Here is a 22,860-nt window from a genome sequence, read left to right as displayed (position 1 = left end):
TTTCAGCCCGCGATGGGAGTTCGGCCTCGGTTCCCTGCCGGTGTTTTACCGCATTTGGCAAACGACACCAGCGGCAGAAGACGCGGGCGCACCCTGAAGCTAGCCTCCCCGGTGCCTTCCTCATTTAACGAGGCCGAGGGCCAGGTCCTGCACTTCGGTCACAACGATCCCATGAAGGCTCCAGCCTGGGGGCAGGGGCTGGAAATTGCCCGCTGGAAAAGTACCGGGGGGTGCTGACTGACAGCGGCTGGAGATGAGCTGGCAGGGTGTGCCCAAGTTCATCTGCATGCGTGCCATCAGCATCCTGGTCTCAATCAGCAACAGTGTGGCCAGTGGTTGTCCCCTTGTCTCACCAGTCGTGAGGCCACATCTTGAGTCCTGGGATCAGTTTTGGGCCCCTCACTCAACGAAGGACATTGAGATGTTAGAGCAGGTTCAGAGGTCAACAAAGCTGCACTCCCTTAGAAATTCTGTGGGCACAGCAGCCTGGCTTCTGAGGGCCAACAGTCGGTGGCTGCCCAGTAACTGGCATGGAGATCACACAGTATCACAGTATCACAGTATTATCAGGGTTGGAAGAGACCTCACAGATCATCAAGTCCAACCCTTTACCACAGAGCTCAAGTCTAGACCATGGCACCAAGTGCCACGTCCAATCCTGCCTTGAACAGCTCCAGGGACGGCGACTCCACCACCTCCCCGGGCAGCCCATTCCAGTGTCCAATGACTCTCTCAGTGAAGAACTTTCTCCTCACCTCGAGCCTAAACAGCAACCCAGGAGCCACCTGGAAAGCAGCATTAGCAAGGGACCAGGCCTGTGTCCTGCAGACTCACACATTTCTTGCCAGCTCTGAAAATTATTCCTAATGTAGCAAGGATATTACGGTCTTAAGTAAAATAAACTGTCCTATAGTATTTTTCTTTTACTGACTGCCTGGCAAGATCCCCTAATTCCGGGAATTCGCATTGTTAGTTACCAGTCAGTTCATAGTTACGGCGGCAGGGCCACGCTGCCCTCACGACTGAGACCGCTTCAGGGACACAGCCCGGCCGCAGCTCCGAGGGGCAAGCGTCCATCGGGGGGCAGGCTTGCAGACCCCTGCAGGACCCACAGAGCCCGGTACCGCATCAGATCGGCTGTGCACACCTGCTTGTACTCCCTGGGCTCCCGGCCCCAAACGGGCCCCACCGGCACAAACCGCCTCACCCCTCACCGCCGGGAGCGCGCCCACACAGGGCGGCTTTACGGGGCGGGCGTGCCGCCTCGAAGCGTGAGCGGTGATTGGGCCAGATCAGGAGGGCGGTGCTAGGCCGCAGAAATCACCCAATTAGGACGCGGGGGCTGGGCCCCCAGGGCGGCTCTGGGTGCGCCATTGGCTGTCTGCGGAAGTTGGGCGGGGTTAGGGCAGCGCGCGAAGACTCGAAGCGGTTCCCTGCGCGGCGGGAGCGCTGGAGCGGCAACGAGCCGGGGCCATGGAGGCCGCAGCGGAGGTTTCTGATGGCTCCGCTGAAGTGAGTTCTGCCGGTCCGCTCTGAGCAAACGGCTGGTGGTGATGGCACTTTGCGGGCTGCCTGCAATTTTGGGGCTCCTCTGGCTGCAGTGCGCCGGGAGGGGTTAGCAAGAGGCAGCGAGCGCGATGGCGGCGGTAATCGCATTAGCAACGGTGATGGATGGCGGTAACGGCGCGTCCTTTGCCGCTTTTCACCTCTGACGGCGTCGCGCCGCCGCCGGCTCGACTGCGGTCCTCGCAGACTACACTTCCCAGCGCAGCCGGCAGGCCTCCCTTCCGCCTTGCCAGCCGCGCTGCCTGCCGGGAAGGCCGCACTCGGCCTGCCCCCGCGGGCGCGGTGCATGCTGGGGGGCTCGGGGCCCGGCCGGTGCCGCGGTGCGCTCCGGGGAGCCGCGGGGCTGCCGTGGGAACTGCTGACAGAGATGCTCTGTCCCGGGCCGGTCCTGGTGCTTGTCCCAGTGCCTTTTTGGCAGCGTCTCCGTGCTCTAAGTCTGTTTGCGGGGGTATCAGCCGTGACGGGGTTCCTGGGACGCAGGAGAGGCCGTTCTGTTGCAGCGTGACCGAGCACTGGGGGTGGGCACCTTGGCACAGAATCCCAGAACCGCTTCGGTTGGAAAAGGTTTTTGTGATCGTTATGTAACTCAGTATTAAATCTGGTGCTACCGCACGTCCCTCAGCACCACATCTCCGCAGAAGAAATTTCTTCCCATGTCCCACCGAAACCTCCCTTGGTGCAACTTGAAGGTCATTTTCTCCTGGCTTGGAGGAGCCTCTAAAGAATCTCCACAGGCATCTGCTGGTCCCTGTTTAATTTAGGTGAAATGCAGATGGGGGAGAACAATGCAGTTGTGTCATTACCATTTTCGTTTGATGAAGATGAGCCAATGTGTTGAGTCTTACTACTGTGGCCAAGCTCCCCTTTAAGTATTAATACAAGCTGAGAAGGTGTAATTCCCTTCATGTAAACACTAATTCTTGCAATCTAATGATCCTGCTGTCCTTAAATGCAATTGTGTAAGGGGTTAACAGTGCTTTTGGAGTGAAGTTGGACACCAAGAGGCATTAATACAGGAATGGCATTTAACTGTAATAAAGAAAATGTGCTTTTGCTTTGTAGCTTCCTTTAGAAGATTTGAATTCAGGCTTGCAGAAAACCCTTGACAGTGACACTGACAGCGGACAGGGCAGCTGTGAAACAACTTCTCCTACTCCCTTCAGCAAGGAGATGGCGTCTCTGGATGACAGAGGTCTGTACTCTTGCCATGGTTTGATGCTTGTTGCCGCAGTGGTGCAGCTTTTGCTTTACAAAGCTGTAGGAAGTTGTCATAGATTCCAAACTGCTTTTTTTATTGTGGGTCAGAAAGTGGACAAACAAATGTAAATCTCTGACCAATGGCTTTTGAGGTGCAGAAAGGGGATGTGAGTGTCTTAATTGCTTATTTCTTTTTATGAGTTGTTGCTTATTGAAACACTTCTTGTAGGATTTATTACTATTTTAAAGCAAGTCACTAAGCTATTGGTGAAGGATTTTCAGCTTTGGCTTTGTTTTATTAAGGCTAAGCTGTAACAGTTTGGGGAAGTTCTAAACTGCACTAGGGAGAAGTCACTTTGCAAATGACTTTAAGCTGATTTGTTTTAGGTGTTGAGAGCTCTGAAATATGACAGAGATGGGATTTTGTGTTTAGGTGGTTGTTAATTAACTCGTGGTTTTGTTCATAGTCTGCATCCATTTGTCTTCTCTTAACATATTTTGGTAGATTCAGAGGAAGAGATTTTTATACGTAAAAAAGCAAAAAGCAAGAAGGTGCTTCAGGACAGTGAGAGTGAAGAGGGAGAGGATGGAGAATCTTTTGTGCAGAATGATATTCCTGGTGGAGATAAGGGAAATGGAGAGGAAAAAGAGAGTATTTCTGCCCAGAGGAACAAGAAATCTCATCGGATTCGCCAAGGTCTGCTGGACAGTGATGACAGTGACACTGGTGATCAACTGCAGGTTGAAACCTATGAAACAAGCAGAAAGTCTGACTTGCCTGAGGGTGAGCTGGAAAAGGAGAGACCTCTAAAATCTGGCAAAAAGTACAGAAAACGTAAGCATGATGCTGGAGAAGAGGCAGCAAATAAAGCTGTAGGAAAGTCAAGAAGGAAGGAGAAGGAGAGAAGAGTTGAGTCCCTTAAACAGCTGAAGAAAGAAAAGAAGCCTAAAGCAGAGGTAGATATTTTGGCAGGAAATCTTAGGTGTTTCCTCAACTAAGTGAAATTTGTTTCTGCCTCTGAGTATGGTGCTTAGTGCTTCGGCATCGCTGGGGTCTGTTCCAGCTGCTGCAGTGGCATCCACAGGGATCCATGGAACATTTAATTTGCAAAGAGAGTACAAACCCTAAGGCTTGATGGTTTAATGCAGGAGTTCTCTGGGGGTTTGTTACCTGCAGAAACAGCTTTGCTTGGTGTTTCAGCTGCTCTCTGTCTTGCTCTGCTGGGCTTGGAGGAAGCTCTGGGGGCTTTTGAGCCTGGAGAAGAGCAGCCTGAATGGGGATCTGATCAATGCTTAACAAGAGCTAAAGGGTGGGGGGCAAGAGGGTGGGGCCAGACTCTTTAGTGGTGCTCAGTGACAGGACAAGGGAGAACAGGCAGAGACTGGCACCCAGGAAGCTCTATCTAAACATGAGGTGTGATGGAGCCCTGGAGCAGGCTGCCCAGAGAAGTTGTGGAGTCTCTTTCTCTGGAGAGATTTCAAACCCTGCTGTGGGTGCCCTGCTGGAGCTGGGGGGTTGGACTGAGTAATCTCCAGATGTCCCTTCCAACCCTCACTGTGGTGAGATTCTGTGATTCTAGCTGGAAGATCAGTTGTACTTATTCTGACTCCTTTCATCACAACTTGACAGTAATCTTAACACCAAAGAATTCCATTTCTGGAATGAGTGACACAAATACTTTATTCTTGTGGCCAGCAGGTAGATGGTGGTGAGAGGTATCCTTTTAATGATAGTGGATGTCTTCTTGATGACAAAGAACTATTTGATAATGGCTTAGAAGAGGAGAATGATTGTGCCCCAGAGGATGAAGAGTCAATAGAAGCAATACGAGCGGCTGTGAAAAACAAAGTTAAAAAGTATAAGGTAACATTTGAGAGTGATAAAAGATTATTAGTAAGGGGTAACATACCTGAGCAGGTACTAAAACTTTTTGATGGTGGTGAACTCTTATTGATATGAGAGAAGGGGAGGATAATCCTCTGCTTTTTGTTCTTAAAGATGGAGAGATGTTGTCCTGCAGAGCTTTGCTAGCAGCTTTGGAAATCTACCAGAGATGTTCAGCAGGGTTTGTGTTGATTTGTGAACACTTTTGCTGGGTTTGCTGGCCAGGGATGATTCTGTCCTTGGAGGTGTTCAAAAAAAGACTGGATGAAGCACTTTAGTGCCATGGTCTAGTTAGTTGGACAGGGCTGGGTGATAGGTTGGACTGGATGATCTTGGAAGTTTCTTCCAGCCTGCTTGATTCTATGATTCTATACAATTACTTTTTGCTTTAGACTTATTTGCCCTTGTTAGTGCCTGTGTTTATCCAGCCAAACAAATGAATCTTTTTTTAATGCACTGTAGAACAAAGAGGATGAAGGCTACAAACATGTATTTGATGAGGAGAGTGAGGATCCTGTGTTAAAAGAACCAAAGAGGAAGGTGAAACATTCTTCTTTTATAAAGCTCTCCATTATTTGTTGCAGTGATCTAAATGTTTTTCTATGCACACTTTCTGAGGCTTTTTGTTTTCCATTTTCAATGTATTTATTTCTAAACTGTCTGCTTTATTCTAATTCCTTTCTACTGGGGAGGGGAATATAAACTGTTTAGAAAGTGTAACTGGAGTCCCATGTTTTGTTTTCTGAGCTCAGAAGCCTTTTTCTTTCTTTAAGGAGCGGAAGGCAGCAAAGTTAAGTAAAGAAGCCCTTAAACAACTACATAGTGAATCCCAACGACTTGTTAGAGGTAAAACTTCAATTCTTTTGTGTAGAGGGGTGTCAGCTGTTCAGAAATCAAGTGGAGAAATGGAAATAATATACCTGAAAGCTTAGGACCTTCTTTTCCCTTATTTAGAGTTGAAGGGTGCAAGACCATTTCTCTCCAATAAGCTGTTTAAAAATGTCTTTATAGCTAATGGGAGAAAGAAATCCTTTTGCAAATACTGAGCCTGTAAACTTGTTGTGTAAAGGTAGTGCAATCTGTAGAGCTTTGGATAGGTGTGTGATCAACTGGGTACTGGTTTTGCAGTTCTGATACTATCATCACAGCTAATTTCTTAACAAGCCCACAGATGTGTTGCCAGTTTGGTCTTTAAGGCCATTGCTGTTGGGGTTCTTCCCCAAACAGCAGCATTTGCTGTGTTGAATTTAATCTCTGCTGTTTGTGCCTAGTCAGATGTCTTTGCTACCAAATGCTCATGTCAAGCTTCTTTTGAATTTGAGAGACCTCCAATAACTGCCTTGATTGATGTGTTGAATTTTCTTTCACCTCTTTTCTCTGTAGAATCTTCTGTGTCTCTCCCGTATCACATGCCTGAACTCAAAAGCATTCATGACTTCTACAAGAGCAGACCTCGACCAGTGTGGCAAGGAAATCCCATGGCATTGCTGAAGTAAGGCTTCAACCTTCCTGATGTTGTTTTCATATCAGTTTTGAGAACATCTCAGGTTTGCTTTTGAGGACAGCAAGACTTTGCATGCTGTAGGTGTTGGGTGATGTACGTACCTGCACTGTCTACAGTCACAACTTCTTTGCTGGTTTAATTTTAGCTGTTTTTTCCCTGGGAGGCTTTAAAAAAAGCTATTTTGGGCTCCTTTAATTCTATGAACACCTGGAAACTAGGAGTGTGTCACTGTTAACACAAGGCACTGTCTCTTGTGACACAGACATACTACTGAAGTAATCAAGGTCTAGCAGTTACTCCAGATGAAGTAACATCCTTATGCAGGGTTACTTTAATGTGGTTTAGAATCACAGTCTCATTAAAGTTGGAAAAGACCTCCCATGTTCATCAAGGCCAACCATTAAAAGTTTAGACTGGAGTCCAATATTTCACTTGGACTTTGGAGTAATGAGTAGTAAAATACTCAAGCTACTGTGGTCAGAAAATCTCTCAGGAGTTTTATACTCTGATAGTGTAACCAGTACAGACTCTTTGCTCTGCCCTTTTATTTCCTCAAAATGAAGTTTTCAAGTTTTCTGTCCTTTACCTCTCCCTGCATATCAATGACAATAATTAGAAGGTGATTTCTTTCTCTCTCTCTCTCTCTCGGTTTGTTCTCAACCTTTTCTCCCCTCTCACAGTAGCCAAGAGTGGTAACATTTCTGTCTCCCTTAGGTCCACTAAATACCAGCTGTCCTTAAGTGAAGATTCTGCAGACACTAGGAACTCCAGCACAGGTTGCAAAGATGGGCCAAGAGAAGGTGATCAATCAGCAGCTAATGAACCAGAAACAAACCTTAGCAGAGATGCTGATGCTACTGTGGACAAGCCTCTTGCTGATGTAGAGAAGAACTTGACAGAAGCCTGTGCTGAAAAGCCCAGGCAGGACAGTGATGATTCTCACACAGTTAGCACTGTGATAGCTGACAGTGGTGCAGAAGAACAGCAGCACTCTAACCTCCTAAGCACTGATGGTAGTGAACAAAAAGAGAAGGAAGTTTCTCCTGCAGTTGGAGGAGATACCCTTGAGCAAAGACCAGACTCACAGTGTGAGAAAAGCCATCAACCAGCAGGGCCTGGATTAGCAGCACAGCCTGAGAAAGTGAGGAAGTCCAAGCTGGATAAACTGCGTGAGCTGGGAGTGGACCTGTCCATCAAGCCAAGAATCTGCTCTGGCAATGAGTCCTTTATAAACCTTGATGAACCTGAATCAAATAAAGGTATTGTTTTTATTGTTGTAACCATCTCATACCTGCCCAAATCACTGGAAAAACTGAAAGCCATGTTCAGGCCATAGATCAAGCAAGCAGGTTCACTTCTTTGCTACTGTTTTGAAGCTGAGGGAGAGTAGGTTTGGATTGGATTTTAGGAAGAAGTTCTTTAGTATGAGGGTGATGAGACTCTAGGTTGACCAGGGAGGTTGTGGATGCGTTCTCCCTGGAGGTGTTCAAGACCAGGTTGGAGTAGATGAGCTCTGAGATCCCTTCCAACCTAAGCCATTCAGTGATTCCTTTGAAAAAAGTACTTCTCAAGATGTACTCTTGATATAACTTTAGGACTTGATGCCTTTAAATGCTGTCAGATTAATGTGGTTTGAGTTTTGAAATGCAATTTCTATGTTCTTCTAGAGATAGAATCCTTGAAAGCACGTTTCCTGAGGCACACTCTTGGCACATCAAAACCCAAAGCTGAACGGACCATAAACATGAGCATTATCCGTAAGGAGACTACACCTGAAGGGAAAGAGGAGCTGAAGTTAGATGTGGTCCCAGCAGTGTTGGCTGCAGAGAGCCTGGAGGAAGCAGTTCACACAAAGCCAGGTTGGTTTGGATCAGTGATGATGGTTGGATTGGAAGAGCCTTGAAAGACCTCTCAGATGGCACTGGCCAGTGTGGAACAGTCTGTCAGATCTCTGGTGGGTTTAGGCTTAGGCTGCTGCAGCTGCTGGGGGAGTGGGTTTAGGCTGCTGCAGCTGCTGGGGCTGTGGGTTTAGGCTGCTGGGGGAGTGGGTTTAGGCTTAGGCAGCTGCTGCTGCTGCGGGAGTGGGTTTAGGCAGCTGCTACTGCCTCTAGGGGAGTGGGTCGAGACAGCTGCTGGATGGGTTTAGGTGCTGAGTAGATTTAGATGAACATAAAGTAGAAGCAGACAGATGTATGTCCCAAAGGTCTCCTAGATAATGCACTTTAAGCCATCACATTGTTAAGGTTCTTCAATAAATGTCTCATTAATGTGGTATCTACTCTGATTCTGAATACCCATTGTGATTCTCCAGCTCTTCTTTGCTTTGGACCGAAGTTTCATGCTGCTTCTCCTTGTATTGCCATTGACTGGCACATAGGACATGGTTTAATGACCATGGTGGTGTTAAGCTGGTGGTTGGCTCAATGACCTTAAATGTCTTTTCCAACCAAAGCCATTCCCTGCTTGTATTTATAGCTGCTGTTTTTGATTTCTTGTGCCGTGGCACATCTGCTTCTGACAGCTGGGTACTCTTACTGCTAAAAGACCCAGTGGTGAGCCAGACCCTGTTCTCACTCCTGTGAGCTACACTGGTGGCCTTGCTGGATAACAAGGGGTCTTGGTAATCCATGAATTTGTGTTGGCTCTCTCAAACTGAGCTCTTGGAAACTTGCTGCCCCAGCCCTTCCAGCCGGAAGCTGACTCATCAAAACCTGAAAAGAAGGCATTTTTTAATTCCCTCTTGATGTGTGTGCTTACATTAGATTGAAAGCTCAAAGGCACTGAGGTTAAGGACTCTCTGTAGAACATCTCCTCATGCATTCATTTTTCCTTTCTGTCTAGGTGAAAAGCTGCAGGTGCTGAAGGCTAAGCTCCAGGAGGCCATGAAGGTCCGCAGGACCGAGGAGCGCCAAAAGCGGCAAGCGTTGTTCAGGCTGGATAATGAGGAGATGCTGGAGGAGGAAGAGGAGGAGGAAGAGGAGATGACAGATGAGTCTGAGGAAGAGGAAGAAGCTGATCAAGAGGTCTGTCTATGCAACATTTGTGCATAACCTAGTCAGCTTCTCCATTCTGCTGCCTCTTCCCGATGAAATGAGGCTTTTGTGCACTCTTTAATGTCAGGGAAACTTCCAAGAATTCTTCCTAGACTTGGACTGTTTCTTCTTTTGAGTAATTAGCAGAGGCAAAAAAACTTCTTGCAGTTGGCAGCTTGAGGGTTTGGCATGTCTAAAGCTGAACTTACTCAAACTTTCTTTTATTTGTCTGAGAAGTATTACACCCAAATCTAAGTGTGTAGAAAAGCCTGGTGCCATTTTCTCTCTGTATCCTCTGCTTGTTGCTAGCAGGGACAAGACTGAGTCACCTGCCCAGTATGGGGGAGGGTTTGCCATAGCCTTACCTTTTCAAAAGGGGTCAGAAGAGTTTGGCTGTGTCATGCCAAGGAACATGTCTGGATGTGTTCCTGTGTGATCTGTGTTAGATTGTATGGTCCTGCTCTGGCAGGGAGGTTGGACTTGATCTCCTTGGGTCCCTTCCAACCCCTAACATCCTGTGAGCCTGTGATGCACCTCTATGCCAGTTGTTTGAGTGGAATAAGAGTATATAGGAGCTGTGAATGTCACTCAGCTTCATCCTCTGTGTATTAAAACATTTCCTTGAAAGTTATGGAAGGAAATTGGAAGATCAAGGCAATAATCACTACGTTTCTGCTGGGTTTTGGGGGTGTTCTATAGAATGTGGAATTTCTGCTTGGTGAAGCAGAGGAAGAGAGCGAAGGTCTAGAGGAGAAACACATAGAAGATGGAGAAAAAGAAACTGACAAAGAATCAATTGATGGAGAAAAGCTGGAGAAATCTGTGCACTGTGATTCTGTTCCCAAACCACCTTCCATGGAGTCCACACTGATGCTTTTTAAGGACAGCTCCTCAAAAATGGGGTAAATAAAAGCAAGCCTTAAAAATGGTGCCTGAGCAGCTTTCAGTGTGATCGACACACATAGATGATGCCATTTAAAGTGCACCTGATTTTTTTCCCTCTCTTGTTTCAGTAGTTCTATTTTCTTTCATATATTTTTTTTCTTTATATATATTTATATCAATTCATAGTTAATTTTCTTTTATTTGTGATTGTTTAGTGGAATAATCTTCTTAAAATGCACTAAATGGGTTTTCTTTTTGGTGTTATCCTGATTTTGCAAGGAAGCTTGACAGACAATAACAACTCCTCTTGTCTATGTTGACAAATAACTTAATTTCATGCATTGCAGATATTCTCTTCCTGATGAGAAGCTTGAACTGGAAGAAGCTGCAGACAAAGAACCTGCCAAGTTAGGTAAAGCAGAACTATTATGCTAGCTAATGGTGTTTTCTTTTAACATGGCACACTTGGAAGTCTCTGTTTGAGATGTGATGTTTTTGTTATTTTATCACCTGTGTATTTATGCAGGATGATTATGAAAGTTTAGACTGATGGGAAAAAATGGGAGGGTTTGGAAAAAAGTAGAGGAAAATAGTTTTTGAAGAGGAAACCTAGAAAGTGTCAGAAAGCAGTGAGATAAAATTCAGTTAAGAAGTGCAGTATCCATCATTTCTTCCCTGAAAGGATTTTCAACTACTGGAACAGACTCCTCAGGGAGGAGGTTGAATCCTCATCCCTGGAGGTGTTTCAAAGAGGGAGAGATGTGCTGCTGAGGGACATGATTTGGGCTGGGAACAGCCCCAACTCCCTGCTATGAGGAGAGACTGAGGGAGTTGGGGCTGTTCATTCTGGAGAGGAGAAGGCTCCCAGGTGACCTTATTGTGGCCTTTCAGTATCTTAAGAGGACCTTCAACAAAGCTGGGGAGGGACTTTTTAGACTGTGAGGTAGTGACAGGACTGGGGGGAATGGAACAAAGCTGGAAATGGGAAGATTCAGATTGGATGTTAGTAAGAAATTCTTCAGCATGAAGGTGGTGAGAGCCTGGAAGGGGCTGCCCATGGAGGTGGTGGAAGCCTCATGCCTGGAGGTGTTTAAGGCCAGGCTGGATGAGGCTGTGGCCAGCCTGATCTAATGTGAGGTGTCCCTGCTCATGGCAGGGGGCTTGGAACTGTCTGATCCTTGTGGTCCCTTCCAACCCTGACTGATTCTATGATTCTATGGTTTAGTGGCAGCCATAGTAGAGTTAGAGAATGATTTGACTTCATGATCTTAGAGGTCTTTTCTGCCCAAAACAATTCTGTAATTCTCTCTCTGAAGAAAGAAATCCAACAGGAGCACAACAAATTGAATTTGTAGCTGTGTGACAGTGTTGCAGAACAGCACTCTTGAGATATTATTGGGTAAGAAAAATAAGGGAGTTATTGAGCACTCTATTTAATTTCTTTTTCCCAGAGGATGATGATTCCTTCTCTCTACCAACACTAGCAAAAGAGAACAGCCATAACAGCAGCTTTGAGCTAATAGGCTCCATGATCCCCTCATACCAACCCTGCAACAAGCAATTGTCCCGAGGAGGGAACTTCTTATCTGCAGCAGGAGGTTTCAGGTCACCTTCCCCAGGTTTTTTCAAAACAAGCTTTATCAGCTCTGCTTCCAAGGTAAGGTTCTCAGTCCTGTTCCTAATGTGTATTAACCCAGTGGGTAGTGAATAAATCTACTTTATCCTGATTGTCAGATCTACCAGACAGTAGCAGAAGGTGGCAAACACTTCTATAGGAGTAGCATTTCAGGAAAGCTCTTGGAAAGTGAGGAGAAAGTTCTTCACCATGAGAATGGTGAGAGCCTGGAATGGGTTGCCCAGGGAGGTGGTTGAGGCCCTGTCCCTGGAGGTGTTTAAGGCCAGGCTGGATGGGGCTCTGGCCAGCCTGATCTAGGGTAGGGTGTCCCTGGCCATGGCAGGGGGCTTGGAACTAGATGATCCTTGTGGTCCCAACCCTGGCTGATTCTATGATTCTAAGTCCCTGGAGTTTGAAAAGTGTCCACATTGGAATGGGTAAAAATGGTGTTAGAAAAACTTATATTCTGAAAGCAGCAAAGGAAAATAGAGATGCTATAAAAGCCAGAAATTATGGTCTGGTTTCTATGCCTAAAGTATGTACATAGTCAGTATTTGGAAGTGTATTTGCACAGGCTGCACTCTGTGTGGTGTCAGTGGTTTACAGAGCAGCGTGGACATGACTCCTGCCTGGTGTTAATCCTTTCAAGCACCTGAAATGTTTTAGCTTTTGAATTCTAGGCTTGCAAAGTAAATATCTTGTGTATTTTTATATTCCTTTTGACTAGAGCTCAGGAAAGACATCTGAGCCCTCTCTTCCCATAGAAGATTCCCAGGATCTGTATAATGCCTCTCCTGAGCCCAAGAGTTTATTTCCAGGGGCTGGTGAGTCACAGTTCCAATTTTCTTTGGAAGATGACACTCAGAGCCAGCTGCTTGACGCAGATGGGTAAGGAAGAGGTGTAAAGCATGATGTTTTGTGCCCTCTATACAGAAACAGGACTCAAAAACTAGCAAGATTTTTTTTAACTACAGACTTTTTCTTTCAGGTTCCTGAATGTTGGACAACACAGGAATAAATACCAGGCCTCCAAGCACCAGCTGACTCTGGCCAGTATGGATGAGAATGCAATGGATGCCAACATGGATGAGTTACTGGACTTGTGTTCTGGGAAATTTAGCAGCCAGGCTGAACGTGAGCAAAATGCCAACAGCAACAAGAAGCAGAACATGGAAGAACTGCTCAACCTTTGCTCAGGAAAATTTGTGTCTCAAAGTATGTCCTGAATTCTCTTTTCAGCTTGGTTGGTCACTTGATTGATAAGCTTTGTGTCGAGGTGCCCTTTAGTTTTTAGGCACTAATGCAGACTGTGGGGCTTTGAGAGCTCTAACGATTTATCACCTCTGTGGGGCTATGCTACATCATTTCTAGGATGCTCTCTGACGTTTTGAGAGCAGAAATCTATCTGCCTAAGCTGCCATCTCATTACTTTTTCTAGCAGGTTCTCCAACGTGGGCATCTTCATCTGCCTTTTCCAAGGCAGAAAAGGACAGTGACATAGAAGATCCAATGGCAGAAGCTCTGGCACTGTGTTCAGGCTCCTTTCCCACAGACAGGTTAGCATTGGTCTTCCTAAAATGTATAAAACTTCATAGCAGAGCTTATCTCACTCCACTCTTTGTGTGTTTTCTTGTTCCACACCAACTCAGAATGCTGTAAGCAAAGGCAGTCTGGTTTGGAGGTGAAATATTTCCAGTGGCTCAGCAATCACTCCCTGAGTCTGCAGCAAGTTCAGTTTGTGCGGCTGCTGTGCAGGGAAATCTTTTGTCTCTCACTGATGATGAAAGAAGTGCTGAAGGACTTCCACCAGACTGAGAAGAGATTGTTTAATTGTGGGACTTAGGCAACTACCCAGAAGAGAACCCAAAAGCACAGGAACCAAAATTAAATGCTGGGCCTTGCATTTTCTCCAGTGGTTATACTGGGAAGGTGCATCACTACCTGACCAAGGGATAATGAGGCTTAGCAATGGAAATGTTTGGGGGATCCAAGAGGAATTTAGAGGGGAAACAAACTCAGGATTTAATACCTGTTCTATTGCCCTTGAGACTGAAGATCTGAGGTCTGAAAATATCAATTCTGGTGGCATTTGGGGCATTTAAAGCTAAATGCTGTTGAGAGTCTGCAGCTCTTGGAGCACTCACAGTTTTAGCTGAGCCCAGCTCTCAGCATGGCTTGAATCTTACCTTGCAATGAAGCCATCCCTGGAGCTGAAATGAAAACCTGCATTTCTTTCATTTACTTTTCCCTTAGGGAAGAGGAAGATGAGGAGGAGCAAGAAGAACTTGGTGATTTTCAGCTTGTAGCAGATGACAATGCCTTTGATAGCGAAGAGGTAGGAGCTGATGGAGCCAGGCAACTGCAGCAGCATCCTGCCTGAGAGAACTCCTTTTGTCTACTGAATGTTTTAATACATCAGTATAAAGTATTGTGACTTCCAGAACAAGCTCCCTGAAACATTTTTAAGAGCAGTGTTTAGATCATTTAAGAGGTTTCCTTAATGTTGTGATATACAGGATAAAACACCTTAGCAGAGCAAGTCCTCTGAAGGATCTGTGCTCTTTCAGTCTGTGTTTGAAGACCAGAAGAAGCTTCCAGAAGCTCTTTTAATTTATGAAAACTTCCTTGTTGACAGGATGAAAAAAGTGGAGGCAGTGATGCTGAAGAAGCAGAAACAAGTGATGAAGAAGAGCAGCAACTGCTGGAACATAGGCAGAGAGTGAAGAAAAAACTGTAAGTACATCTTGTTTGTGTTTTGATTGACAGAGTATGAATAGCAGTAGAAACTTCAGTCTACTTAATCCTTCCTCTGCATCAATAGCTGCCAATGTTTGTATGGTGCTGCCTCTGCCTGGGTTTTTACTTTGCTGTTGTCACCTTGCACAAATTTAACAAAGTTACTGGTGGATTCCAGAGGGTTTCCATTCTAATGTTCATCATAGGTGAAAATCAAAGCCCACAATGAAAGCAGTCTTTTTGACCAGAAAAATCATAGAATGGCTTAGGTTGGAAGGGATCTCAGAGATCATCCACTCCAACCTTCCTGCCATGGGCAGGGACACCTCTCAGCTACACTTAGTTGCTCAAGGCCTCATCCAATCTGGCCTTGGATACTTCCAGCAAGGAAGCATACACAACCTCCCTTATTCCAGAGTCTCACCACCCTAGGACTTCTCCTAAGCTCCAGCCTAACCCTGCTCTCCCTCAGCTTCAAACCATTCCTTCATGTCCTGTCTCTAGACACCCTCATGCAAAGTCCCTCTGCAGCCTTCCTGTAGGATCCCCTCAGGTACTGGAAGGCAGCTCTAACCCAGGCTGAGCAACCCCAGCTTCCTCAGCCTATCCTCACAGCAGAGGTGCTCCAGGCCTTGGATCATCTTTGTGGCCTTACCTGGACTCACTCCAACAGCTCTGTGTCCTCCTTGTGCTGGGGACACCAGAGCTGGATACAGTATTTGAAGTAGAGTCTCGTAAGAGGAAATGCAGGAGTGCTGCTGTCATTCCTCAGGCCTTAAAGTCTTTGCTCCAGTTAGTAAAACCTCTAGTTGACAGTTACTGCCATCACATTTGGTAGGCAACCCAATGTGAAGGACAACAATTTGGGGTGCTGTCTGTTAGCAGACTGCATATGGAAACATGCAAGAGCTTCAGTCTTAGTCATTTCAAACGCTGGAGTGGTGTCCTGATTTCTCCTGTGGCATATGGCTTGATTTAGAATCATGGAATGGTTTAGGTTGGAAGGGACCTCAAGGATCATCCATTTCCAACCCACTGCCATAGACAGGGACATCTCCCACTAGAATAGGTCACTCAAGGCCTCATCCAACCTGGTCCTGAACACCTCCAGGGAGGCAGCATCCACAACCTCCCTGGGCAACCTGTGCCAGTGTCTTATCACCCTCATTGTCAAGAACCCCTTCCTAACATCTAGTTTCAATCTCCCCTCTGCCAGTTTAAACCCATTACTCCTTGTCCTGTCATTACTGGACTTTGTCAGTAGTCCCTCCCCAGCCCTTCTGTAGCCCCCTTCAGACACTTAAAAGGCCACTCCAAGGTCTCCTCGAAGCATTCTCCAGGCTGCACAGCCCAAACTCTCTCAGCCTGTCCTCATAGCAGAGCTGCTGCAGCCCGCTCAGCAACTTGGTGGCCTCCTCTGGACTGGCTCCAACAGTTCCATGTCCTTGTGCTGGGGGCTCCAGAACTGCACCCAGGACTGCAGGTTGGCTCTGAGGAGAGCAGAGCCAAGGGCAGAATCCCCTCCCTTGCCCTGCTGCCTACACTGCTCTTGCTGCAGCCCAGCACAGGGTTGCTGTCTGGGCTGCACTCCCACTGCAGGCTCCTGTTGAGCTTTTCATCAGCCCAGACCTTCAGGTCCTTTTCCTCAGGGCTGCTCTCAGCCATTTCCTACCCAGCCTGGAGTTGTGCTTGGGGTTGCACCAACCCAGATGCAGGACCTTACGCTTGTATGCCAGAAGCTAAACCTTGCTCTCAGAAGGTCTGTGGTGATTATTGGTCTACCAAACTGAACTCTTTTCCCATTCTTTTCTAGAAAACTACAGGATTTCATGGAAGATGAGGCAGAGCTGTCAGGGAGTGATGTGGGGAGTGAAGATGAGTACGATGGTGAAGACCTGAATGAGTATGAAGAAGAGATAATTGATGAGGAACTCCCCACTGAAGCAGAATTAGGAAACCAAATACAGAAATTCCACATGTCAGTGACAATATTAGTATGGATTTTGTTGCATTTGAAGTTCTGGCTCTTGGATCTCACTTGGACTAACCTCTGTGTCTCCTGTGTTGACAGGAAGGCCATGCTGGATGATGACAAGCGTCAGCTACGCTTGTACCAGGAGAGATACCTCATTGATGGTGACCTGCACAGTGATGGCCCTGGCAGGACAAGGAAATTCAGATGGAAAAACATAGGTGCATTTCTGCTCCAGAGTTAATCAGTGGGGGTGGAGGACCTGGTGCTTGGGACATGGCCCTCAGGGACATGGTTTAGTGTTGATGCTTCAGTGCTGGATTGAAGGTTGGGCTGGGTGATCTACAAGGCCTCTTCCAATCAGCTATGTCCTATGATTCTATGACTGGAATGAGAGTGTGTGTGTGAAACAGCAGCCACAAGGTCCTTCAGAAGAACATGGAGTCTTCAGAAAGGAACTGGGTAGGGAGGGTCTGTGGCTTGTGTTTTTTTTTCCTACTAGTCTGCATATTTTATACCTCTTAAAATGTGGCAGCTAATTAGCTAATTATTTCTTTTGGATTTTTTTCCTCTTTATCCAGATGATGCTTCACAGATTGACTTGTTTCAGAGAGATTCTGATAATGAGGGTGAGAATGAAGAGTTTGATGAGACAGAAGCAAAGTGGAGGAAGGAGCGATTTGAACGAGAGCAGTGGCTCCGGGAGCAGGTGAGAGCTGTGAGAGCTCTAAGAGCTGTAAGACAGGCATCATACTCAGGCTCTACACCATTGCTAGGTGGGAAAATGTCAGTTCCTCAAGTAAAACTCTGGACAAAATGTTGTTAATTAATCATGGAAACATCACAGAAAGGTTAAGCTTGGAAAAGACCTCCAAGGTGATTAAGTCCAACTCTGTATCTTTGCTTTTTGTTGTGGGTTCTGCTCTTCTGCTTCTGCCAGGATTTTAGAATGAGAGCATCACAGAATCACAGCACCATGCAGACTGGCAAAGCCCTTCAGGAGCACCAAGTCAAACCTAGAACCCTACTCTACAAGATTCACCTTAAACCATAGCTCTAAGCATCACATCCAAACCACCCTTAAACACATCTAGGCTGGGTGACTCCGCTGCCTCCTTGGCCAGCTCATTCCAGTCCCTGACCACTCTCTCCATGAAAAACTCTTTCCTAATATCTAAACCTCCCCAGTCTCATCTTGATGCCATTCCCCCTTGTTCTATCTCCAACTACCTGTGAGAAGAGACCTTCAGCAGCCTCTCCACAATGTCCCTTCGGGTAGTTGTAGACAGCAACGAGATCTCCCTAGGTTCAGAAGGGAGAGGCAAAAATAACTGTTCTGAAACAAGTCAGCTTCAAAGCTAGAGTAAGTCTCTTGTAATGGGAGCAAAACTTCCACTTTTAGAAGTGTCACTGTTAGGTCAGGTTTGTCAGCTGAACGAGATGCTGCAGGTTTGCTGTGTTAATAGATTGAAGATGATGAAGTGTCTTAAGAAAATACAGTAAAATTCCACAGCAGAAAGTAAATAGAAATTAATAATGAATGTTAGAAAGAATTTCTTTCCTGCAAGAGTGCTCAGGCACTGGAACAGGCTGCTCAGGGAGGTGGTGGAGTCCTCATCCCAGGAGGTGTTCAGAAAACATGTAGAAGTGGCACTTTGGGACATGTGGTCATGGAGGTGTTAGGTGGAAAGTTGGACTTGATGATCTTTGAGGTCTTCTCCAATCTTAGTGGTTCTGTATTAATTCTGTGGTTCCAAATTAATGTACATAATGAAAAGATTTGATCTACTTAACTGTTCATTCTTAATAGGAGCTTTTTCAATTTCCTCTCTGCTACAGAAGGAGAAAAACAAAGAGCAGGAAGAGGAGGAGGAAGAAGACATTGGTGAAGACAGCCAGTTCATGAAACTAGCAAAAAAAGTAACTGCCAAGTCCCTGCAGAAGAAAGGTAAAGCAACCTGTGCACAAGAGGCAGTCAAATAAGACAAAGGAAGCTTAACTTCCACTCATCTGTTGTGGTCTCCAGTGAAGCAGGCCTGAGGTCACAAATCTCCAGCATTTCATTTCCTTCCAGCAGCCTCAAGTCATGTCTTGCAGAACTTGGAAAGCTGAAACTATAAAAGCATTGAAAGCATACAGCTGCAAGGCTGATCGTGGAATCACTCAGGGTTGGAAAGGACCACTAGGATCACCTGGTTCCAACCCCTCTGCCATGGGCAGGGACACCTGATCTAACTAGTTGATGCTGGCTGTGTGTGTTCACTTCAGAAACTAGTGTGCTGCTGCCTGGAAAAAAGAGTTGTGGAGTGGAAATAAATTCCTCTACATAGAATCAACCAGGTTGGAAGATCATCCAGTCCAACCTATCCCCCAGCCCTATCCAGTCAACTAGACCATGGCACTAAGTGCCTCATCCAGGCTTTGCTTGACCCTTTAGGCTTTTATTCTTCCTTTGCTTGCCTTAAAAATCCCAGAGGAGTGAAGTCTAGGGGCCATTCAGCCCTAGCACCTTGTCCAAAGATCTGTGACTTCAGGACAAGCTGTGTAATATGGTGAAAATAAATGTCAGTTTTCTTTGGCCATGGCAAAAACGTGACCCCAAGTGTGCAAAACTTTCAGAGACAGATTTGCCCTCTGCCTAGTAAAAGACTCTGGCAATGAGTTCTATTGTTGTATGGCTCATGGTATAATTTGTAGCAGATTCCTTTCTCCCCACGTTTACTGCCTGTGACACTCTAGATGAGGTCTCAGCAGAGCAGAGGAGCAGAATCCCTTCTCTCCATCTCTGCCCACACTTCTTTTGAGGCAGCCCAGGCTGCCATTTGCCTTCTGGGCTGCAAGTACCCATTGCTGGCTCCTGTCCAGCTTCTTACCCACCAGCACCCTCAAGTCCCTTTCTGCAGGGCTGCTCTCAATCTCCTAATCCCCCAACCTGGATTTCAGGTAGTGACAGGACTACGAGGAATGGAGTGAAGCTGGAGATGGGTAGGTTCAGGCTGGATGTGAGGAGGAAGTTGTTGAGCATGAGAGTGGTGAGAGGCTGGAATGGGTTGCCCAGGAGGTGGTTGGGGCTCCTTGGCTGGAGGTGTTTAAGGCCAGGCTGGCTGAGGCTGTGAGCAGCCTGCTCTAGGGTAGGGTGTCCCTGGCCATGGCAGGGGACTTGGAACTACATGATCCTTGTGGTCCCTTCCAAACCTGACTGATTCTATGACATCCAGGGTTGCCCTGATTCAGGTGCAGGACCTTGCACTTTGCCTTACTGAATCTCATGAGATTCTCCTCAGCCCACCTCCAGCCTGCCCAGGTCTCTGGATGGCTTCCATTTCATCCTTCAGTCTCATCAACCACACCACTCAGCTTGGTGTCTACAAACTCCCTGAGGGTGCCCTGAGCCTCACTGTTGTTCCTTCAAATAAATTGAGAGACTGACATGTTCCTTTCTGTCTCTGCTAGCCAGCCCAGCAGTGGTGGTACAGGACACAACCTTACTACCCAGGAACCCTTTTGAAACGTTTGGACCTGCCAACGATGCCCAGGTGGGTAATGGCTCTGGAAACTGGCATTGCCAGGCTGTAGAACACAGCAGGATGAGCTGGTCCTGGATTCTTGTTTGTATGGTGGTAGTATTTAAGTAGGGAATGGTCTTTGCTAGTAAGAATAACCTCCTAAAAGAGCAGTCCTGTTTGTGTGAGTGGTTTAATGGCAGCATCTCTTTCTCCTCCAGATAAAAAATGGGTCATTCTTGAACAGACCTAAAGCTCTCCTTCAGAAAATAGCAGCAATGTCAGATCTGAATCCCAACGCACCACGAAACTCAAGGAATTTTGTCTTTCATACCCTTTCTCCAGACAAGACTGAAGAGGCAAAGGAGAAGTCAAAAGTTCAGGTAAAGATGTGTGTGGGATGTGAGCCTGTAGGTCTAAATGATCTGCACTTGGCAGCAAAGATAAGAGCAATGCCACGTCAGGACATGGACCTGCTGGAACAGGTACAGAGGAGGGCCACGAAAATGATCAGAGGGTTGGAGCAGATCTGCTATGAGAACAGGTTGAGGGAGCTGGGGGTGATCAAATTGGGGAGGAGGAGGCTCCTGGGGGACCTAATAGCAGCCTGCCAGTACCTGAAGGGATCCTACACGAAGAATAGAGAGAAGCTGCTTACGAAGGCCTGCAGTGACAGGACGAGAGTCAATGGGTTCAAGCTTGAGAAGAGCAGATTTGGATTGGATGTTAGGAACAAGTTTTTTACTATGAGGGTGGTGGAGCACTGCAACAGGTTGCCCAGGGAGGTGGTTGAGGTCCCTTCCCTGAAGACATTGAATGTGAGGCTTGACAGGGCCCTGGGTGACCTGTTCTGGTGGGGATGTCCCTGCTGACTGCAGGGGGGGCAGGACTGAATGACCTTTAGAGGTCTCTTCCAGCCCATTCTATGCTGCCAGAGATGTTCTGTGATTTCCCAGGATGTGCTCTTGCACCAAATGATCTTCTCCTCGTTCAGAATTTAACCTTTTTGGAGGTTTTCTGTATTCTAATTGTATCCTGCCCCCCTGCAGGTGAAGAAAAGGGGTCCTGCTGCAGTAATAACATCTCTGGCCAAACGGCCCAGGGTGGACAGCACAAAGGAAACCACTCAAAGCCGAAGCATTTTCCAGTACCTGGAGAGCTGAATGTTTCTGCCTAGGGCCAGAGGTTGTGTCTCATCTCTTTGCCAGCTGCAGTTTGTTTTGTAACTCTGCCAGCCCTCAGCAGGAAGGTTAACAAACTGCAGTACCTTCTGTGCTGCTACTGAGTTCACCACTTCCAGTCATTTCCAGCCAATGTTCTTCTTTATCCCCCCACCCTTTATCTTTGTTTTCAGTGCTCAGTGGCAAATGAGGGCCCAAAATCCATGCTTGGTTTGGTATGAAATGCTAACTTTGTCTTTCCCAAGCATTAAGGAAACTCACCCCACTGTACTCTGTCCTTGCAGAAGCTCACATGGCTCAGTGGTATCAGTTCCATCTGGAAACACTGCTCATGTGAGAGCTGTGATGCCGACGTGCTGCAGTTAGCTTAAAGCACAGATCAAGGAGGTACCTCTGCAGCTGGGGAGGCTGAAGGAGATAGGAGTTAGCTGTGGCAGCTGCCCAGTCTGAGGGTAGCTGTGGCTTCTCCCAGTGCCTGATTGTCTCCAGCGTTGAGCACTAACCAGCTTGGAGTTTTAAGAAGCTCTAATTTATATTTGCAATGTACCCTTCTTAAAGAGGTCTCAACCTTTTATGGTAAGGTTTTAATCCCAAGTTTTTGTTAGTGTTGATATTCTTACCCATGGATATAAATGGGTGTGCATGGAGAGGGAAGAATGTGAGTAACAGATGTGGGAGAGGAAAAGATGTGTTGGGGCTTCAGTTGCTTTGATTTTTAGTTGTTTGGTCTGTTTTTCCCCCGACTGAAAACTCTTTCACCTCAGCCATTCCATTTGTTGTCATCCAAGAGAAACCATTTCTGAGCAGCTAGTAACAAAATTCCCAGAGGGAGAAAACTGGATAACAAGGAAACCATCACTCACAGCTACTCTAAGCAATGAGACAGCATTTGTGACACTTGTGATTTGCATGTCGAGTGTGGTAGAGCCCCAGCCAGTGGCCAAACCTCTCCGTGGTTTGATGTCTCCTCCTTGAGGGTGCTGACTCTCGTCAGTGAAATCCCCTGGACTGTAAATGTTGTAACATCAGAAGCACGCAGCTGGTGTGCTACATGTAAAATATTTTAACTGTATATTATGTTTTATAAAGAATTCTGGTACTAATTGGAGTGCAATTTTACAATAAAATGTGGGTTGACTTTTGGAGGCACTTGGAGTGAATTTGCAGCATTTCAGCTGTGGGGGATTTCCCCAAATGTTTCTCTCTCCTCTTTGTGTTATTTTTTGGTTTGTTTTCATGGCTTCTTTTGCCTTTGTAGCCACAGCTAAGCTTTTCTCTAGGAACAGCTGCAATAATATTTGAATGCAACAAAACCAATCCCTCCCTGTGTTTAGTGGAGGGGAAAATTTTCAAACCTTCAGCTTAGTTTTGCATAAAATTCTTGGCCCTAAGAATATTTCTTTGCTACTGATTCACTAGTTGTGGGTTTGTTAGTTCCTAGACAAAACTTGCTTCATGGTTGGCTAGAGGCTGCCTTTCTCACAGTATCACAGCATCACCAAGGTTGGAAGAGACCTCATAGATCATCAAGTCCAACCCTTTACTACAGAGCTCAAGGCCAGACCATGGCACCAAGTGCCACGTCCAGTCCTGCCTTGAACAGCTCCAGGGACGGCGACTCCACCACCTCCCCGGGCAGCCCATTCCAGTGTCCAATGACTCTCTCAGTAAAGAACTTTCTCCTCACCTCCAGCCTAAATCTCCCCTGGCACAGCCTGAGGCTGTGTCCTCTTGTTCTGGTGCTGGCCACCTGAGAGAAGAGAGCAACCTCCTCCTGGCCACGA

General features: G+C 46.6%; 1 protein-coding gene across 4 annotated transcripts; it reads left to right on the top strand.

Moving 5' to 3' along the window:
* The first annotated feature begins 1,426 nt into the window (after window positions 1-1,426).
* Window positions 1,427-22,225, top strand: CLSPN (claspin). 4 transcript variants are annotated; one of them, XM_064172799.1, is made up of 25 exons: window positions 1,427-1,512; window positions 2,629-2,758; window positions 3,269-3,720; window positions 4,463-4,627; window positions 5,111-5,188; window positions 5,422-5,494; window positions 6,032-6,140; window positions 6,867-7,411; window positions 7,820-8,011; window positions 8,994-9,175; window positions 9,884-10,086; window positions 10,417-10,481; window positions 11,521-11,726; window positions 12,412-12,572; window positions 12,673-12,899; window positions 13,123-13,240; window positions 13,938-14,019; window positions 14,320-14,417; window positions 16,234-16,398; window positions 16,492-16,613; window positions 16,974-17,101; window positions 18,232-18,340; window positions 19,846-19,928; window positions 20,117-20,278; window positions 20,945-22,225. In XM_064172799.1, the coding sequence occupies exons 1-25, from the start codon at window positions 1,474-1,476 to the stop codon at window positions 21,056-21,058; spliced, it is 4,008 nt and encodes a 1,335-aa protein (XP_064028869.1). In that variant the 5' UTR covers window positions 1,427-1,473; the 3' UTR covers window positions 21,059-22,225. The 4 variants fall into 4 exon arrangements, with proteins under 4 accessions (XP_064028869.1, XP_064028868.1, XP_064028867.1 ...); XM_064172798.1 differs by having other exon boundaries at window positions 4,460-4,627; window positions 13,126-13,240; XM_064172797.1 differs by having other exon boundaries at window positions 4,460-4,627.
* The last annotated feature ends 635 nt before the right edge of the window (window positions 22,226-22,860 follow it).

The sequence above is a fragment of the Pogoniulus pusillus genome, chromosome 37 (genome assembly GCF_015220805.1).
Source record: "Pogoniulus pusillus isolate bPogPus1 chromosome 37, bPogPus1.pri, whole genome shotgun sequence".
In the NCBI taxonomy this organism is placed as follows: domain Eukaryota; kingdom Metazoa; phylum Chordata; class Aves; order Piciformes; family Lybiidae; genus Pogoniulus; species Pogoniulus pusillus.
The sequence above is the reverse complement of the archived record's forward strand: the minus strand, read 5'-3'. Positions and strand labels throughout refer to the sequence as shown.

What these genes read in the sequence shown, in the direction of transcription:
- CLSPN (XM_064172797.1), top strand. Translation starts at nt 1,474, where the DNA reads ATGGAGGCCGCAGCGGAGGTTTCTGATGGCTCCGCTGAA. An exon ending in TTATCAGCTCTGCTTCCAAG is followed by an intron (nt 11,727 to 12,411) that starts GTAAGGTTCTCA and finishes CCTTTTGACTAG; the next exon opens with AGCTCAGGAAAGACATCTGA. An exon ending in AGGAAAATTTGTGTCTCAAA is followed by an intron (nt 12,900 to 13,122) that starts GTATGTCCTGAA and finishes TACTTTTTCTAG; the next exon opens with CAGGTTCTCCAACGTGGGCA.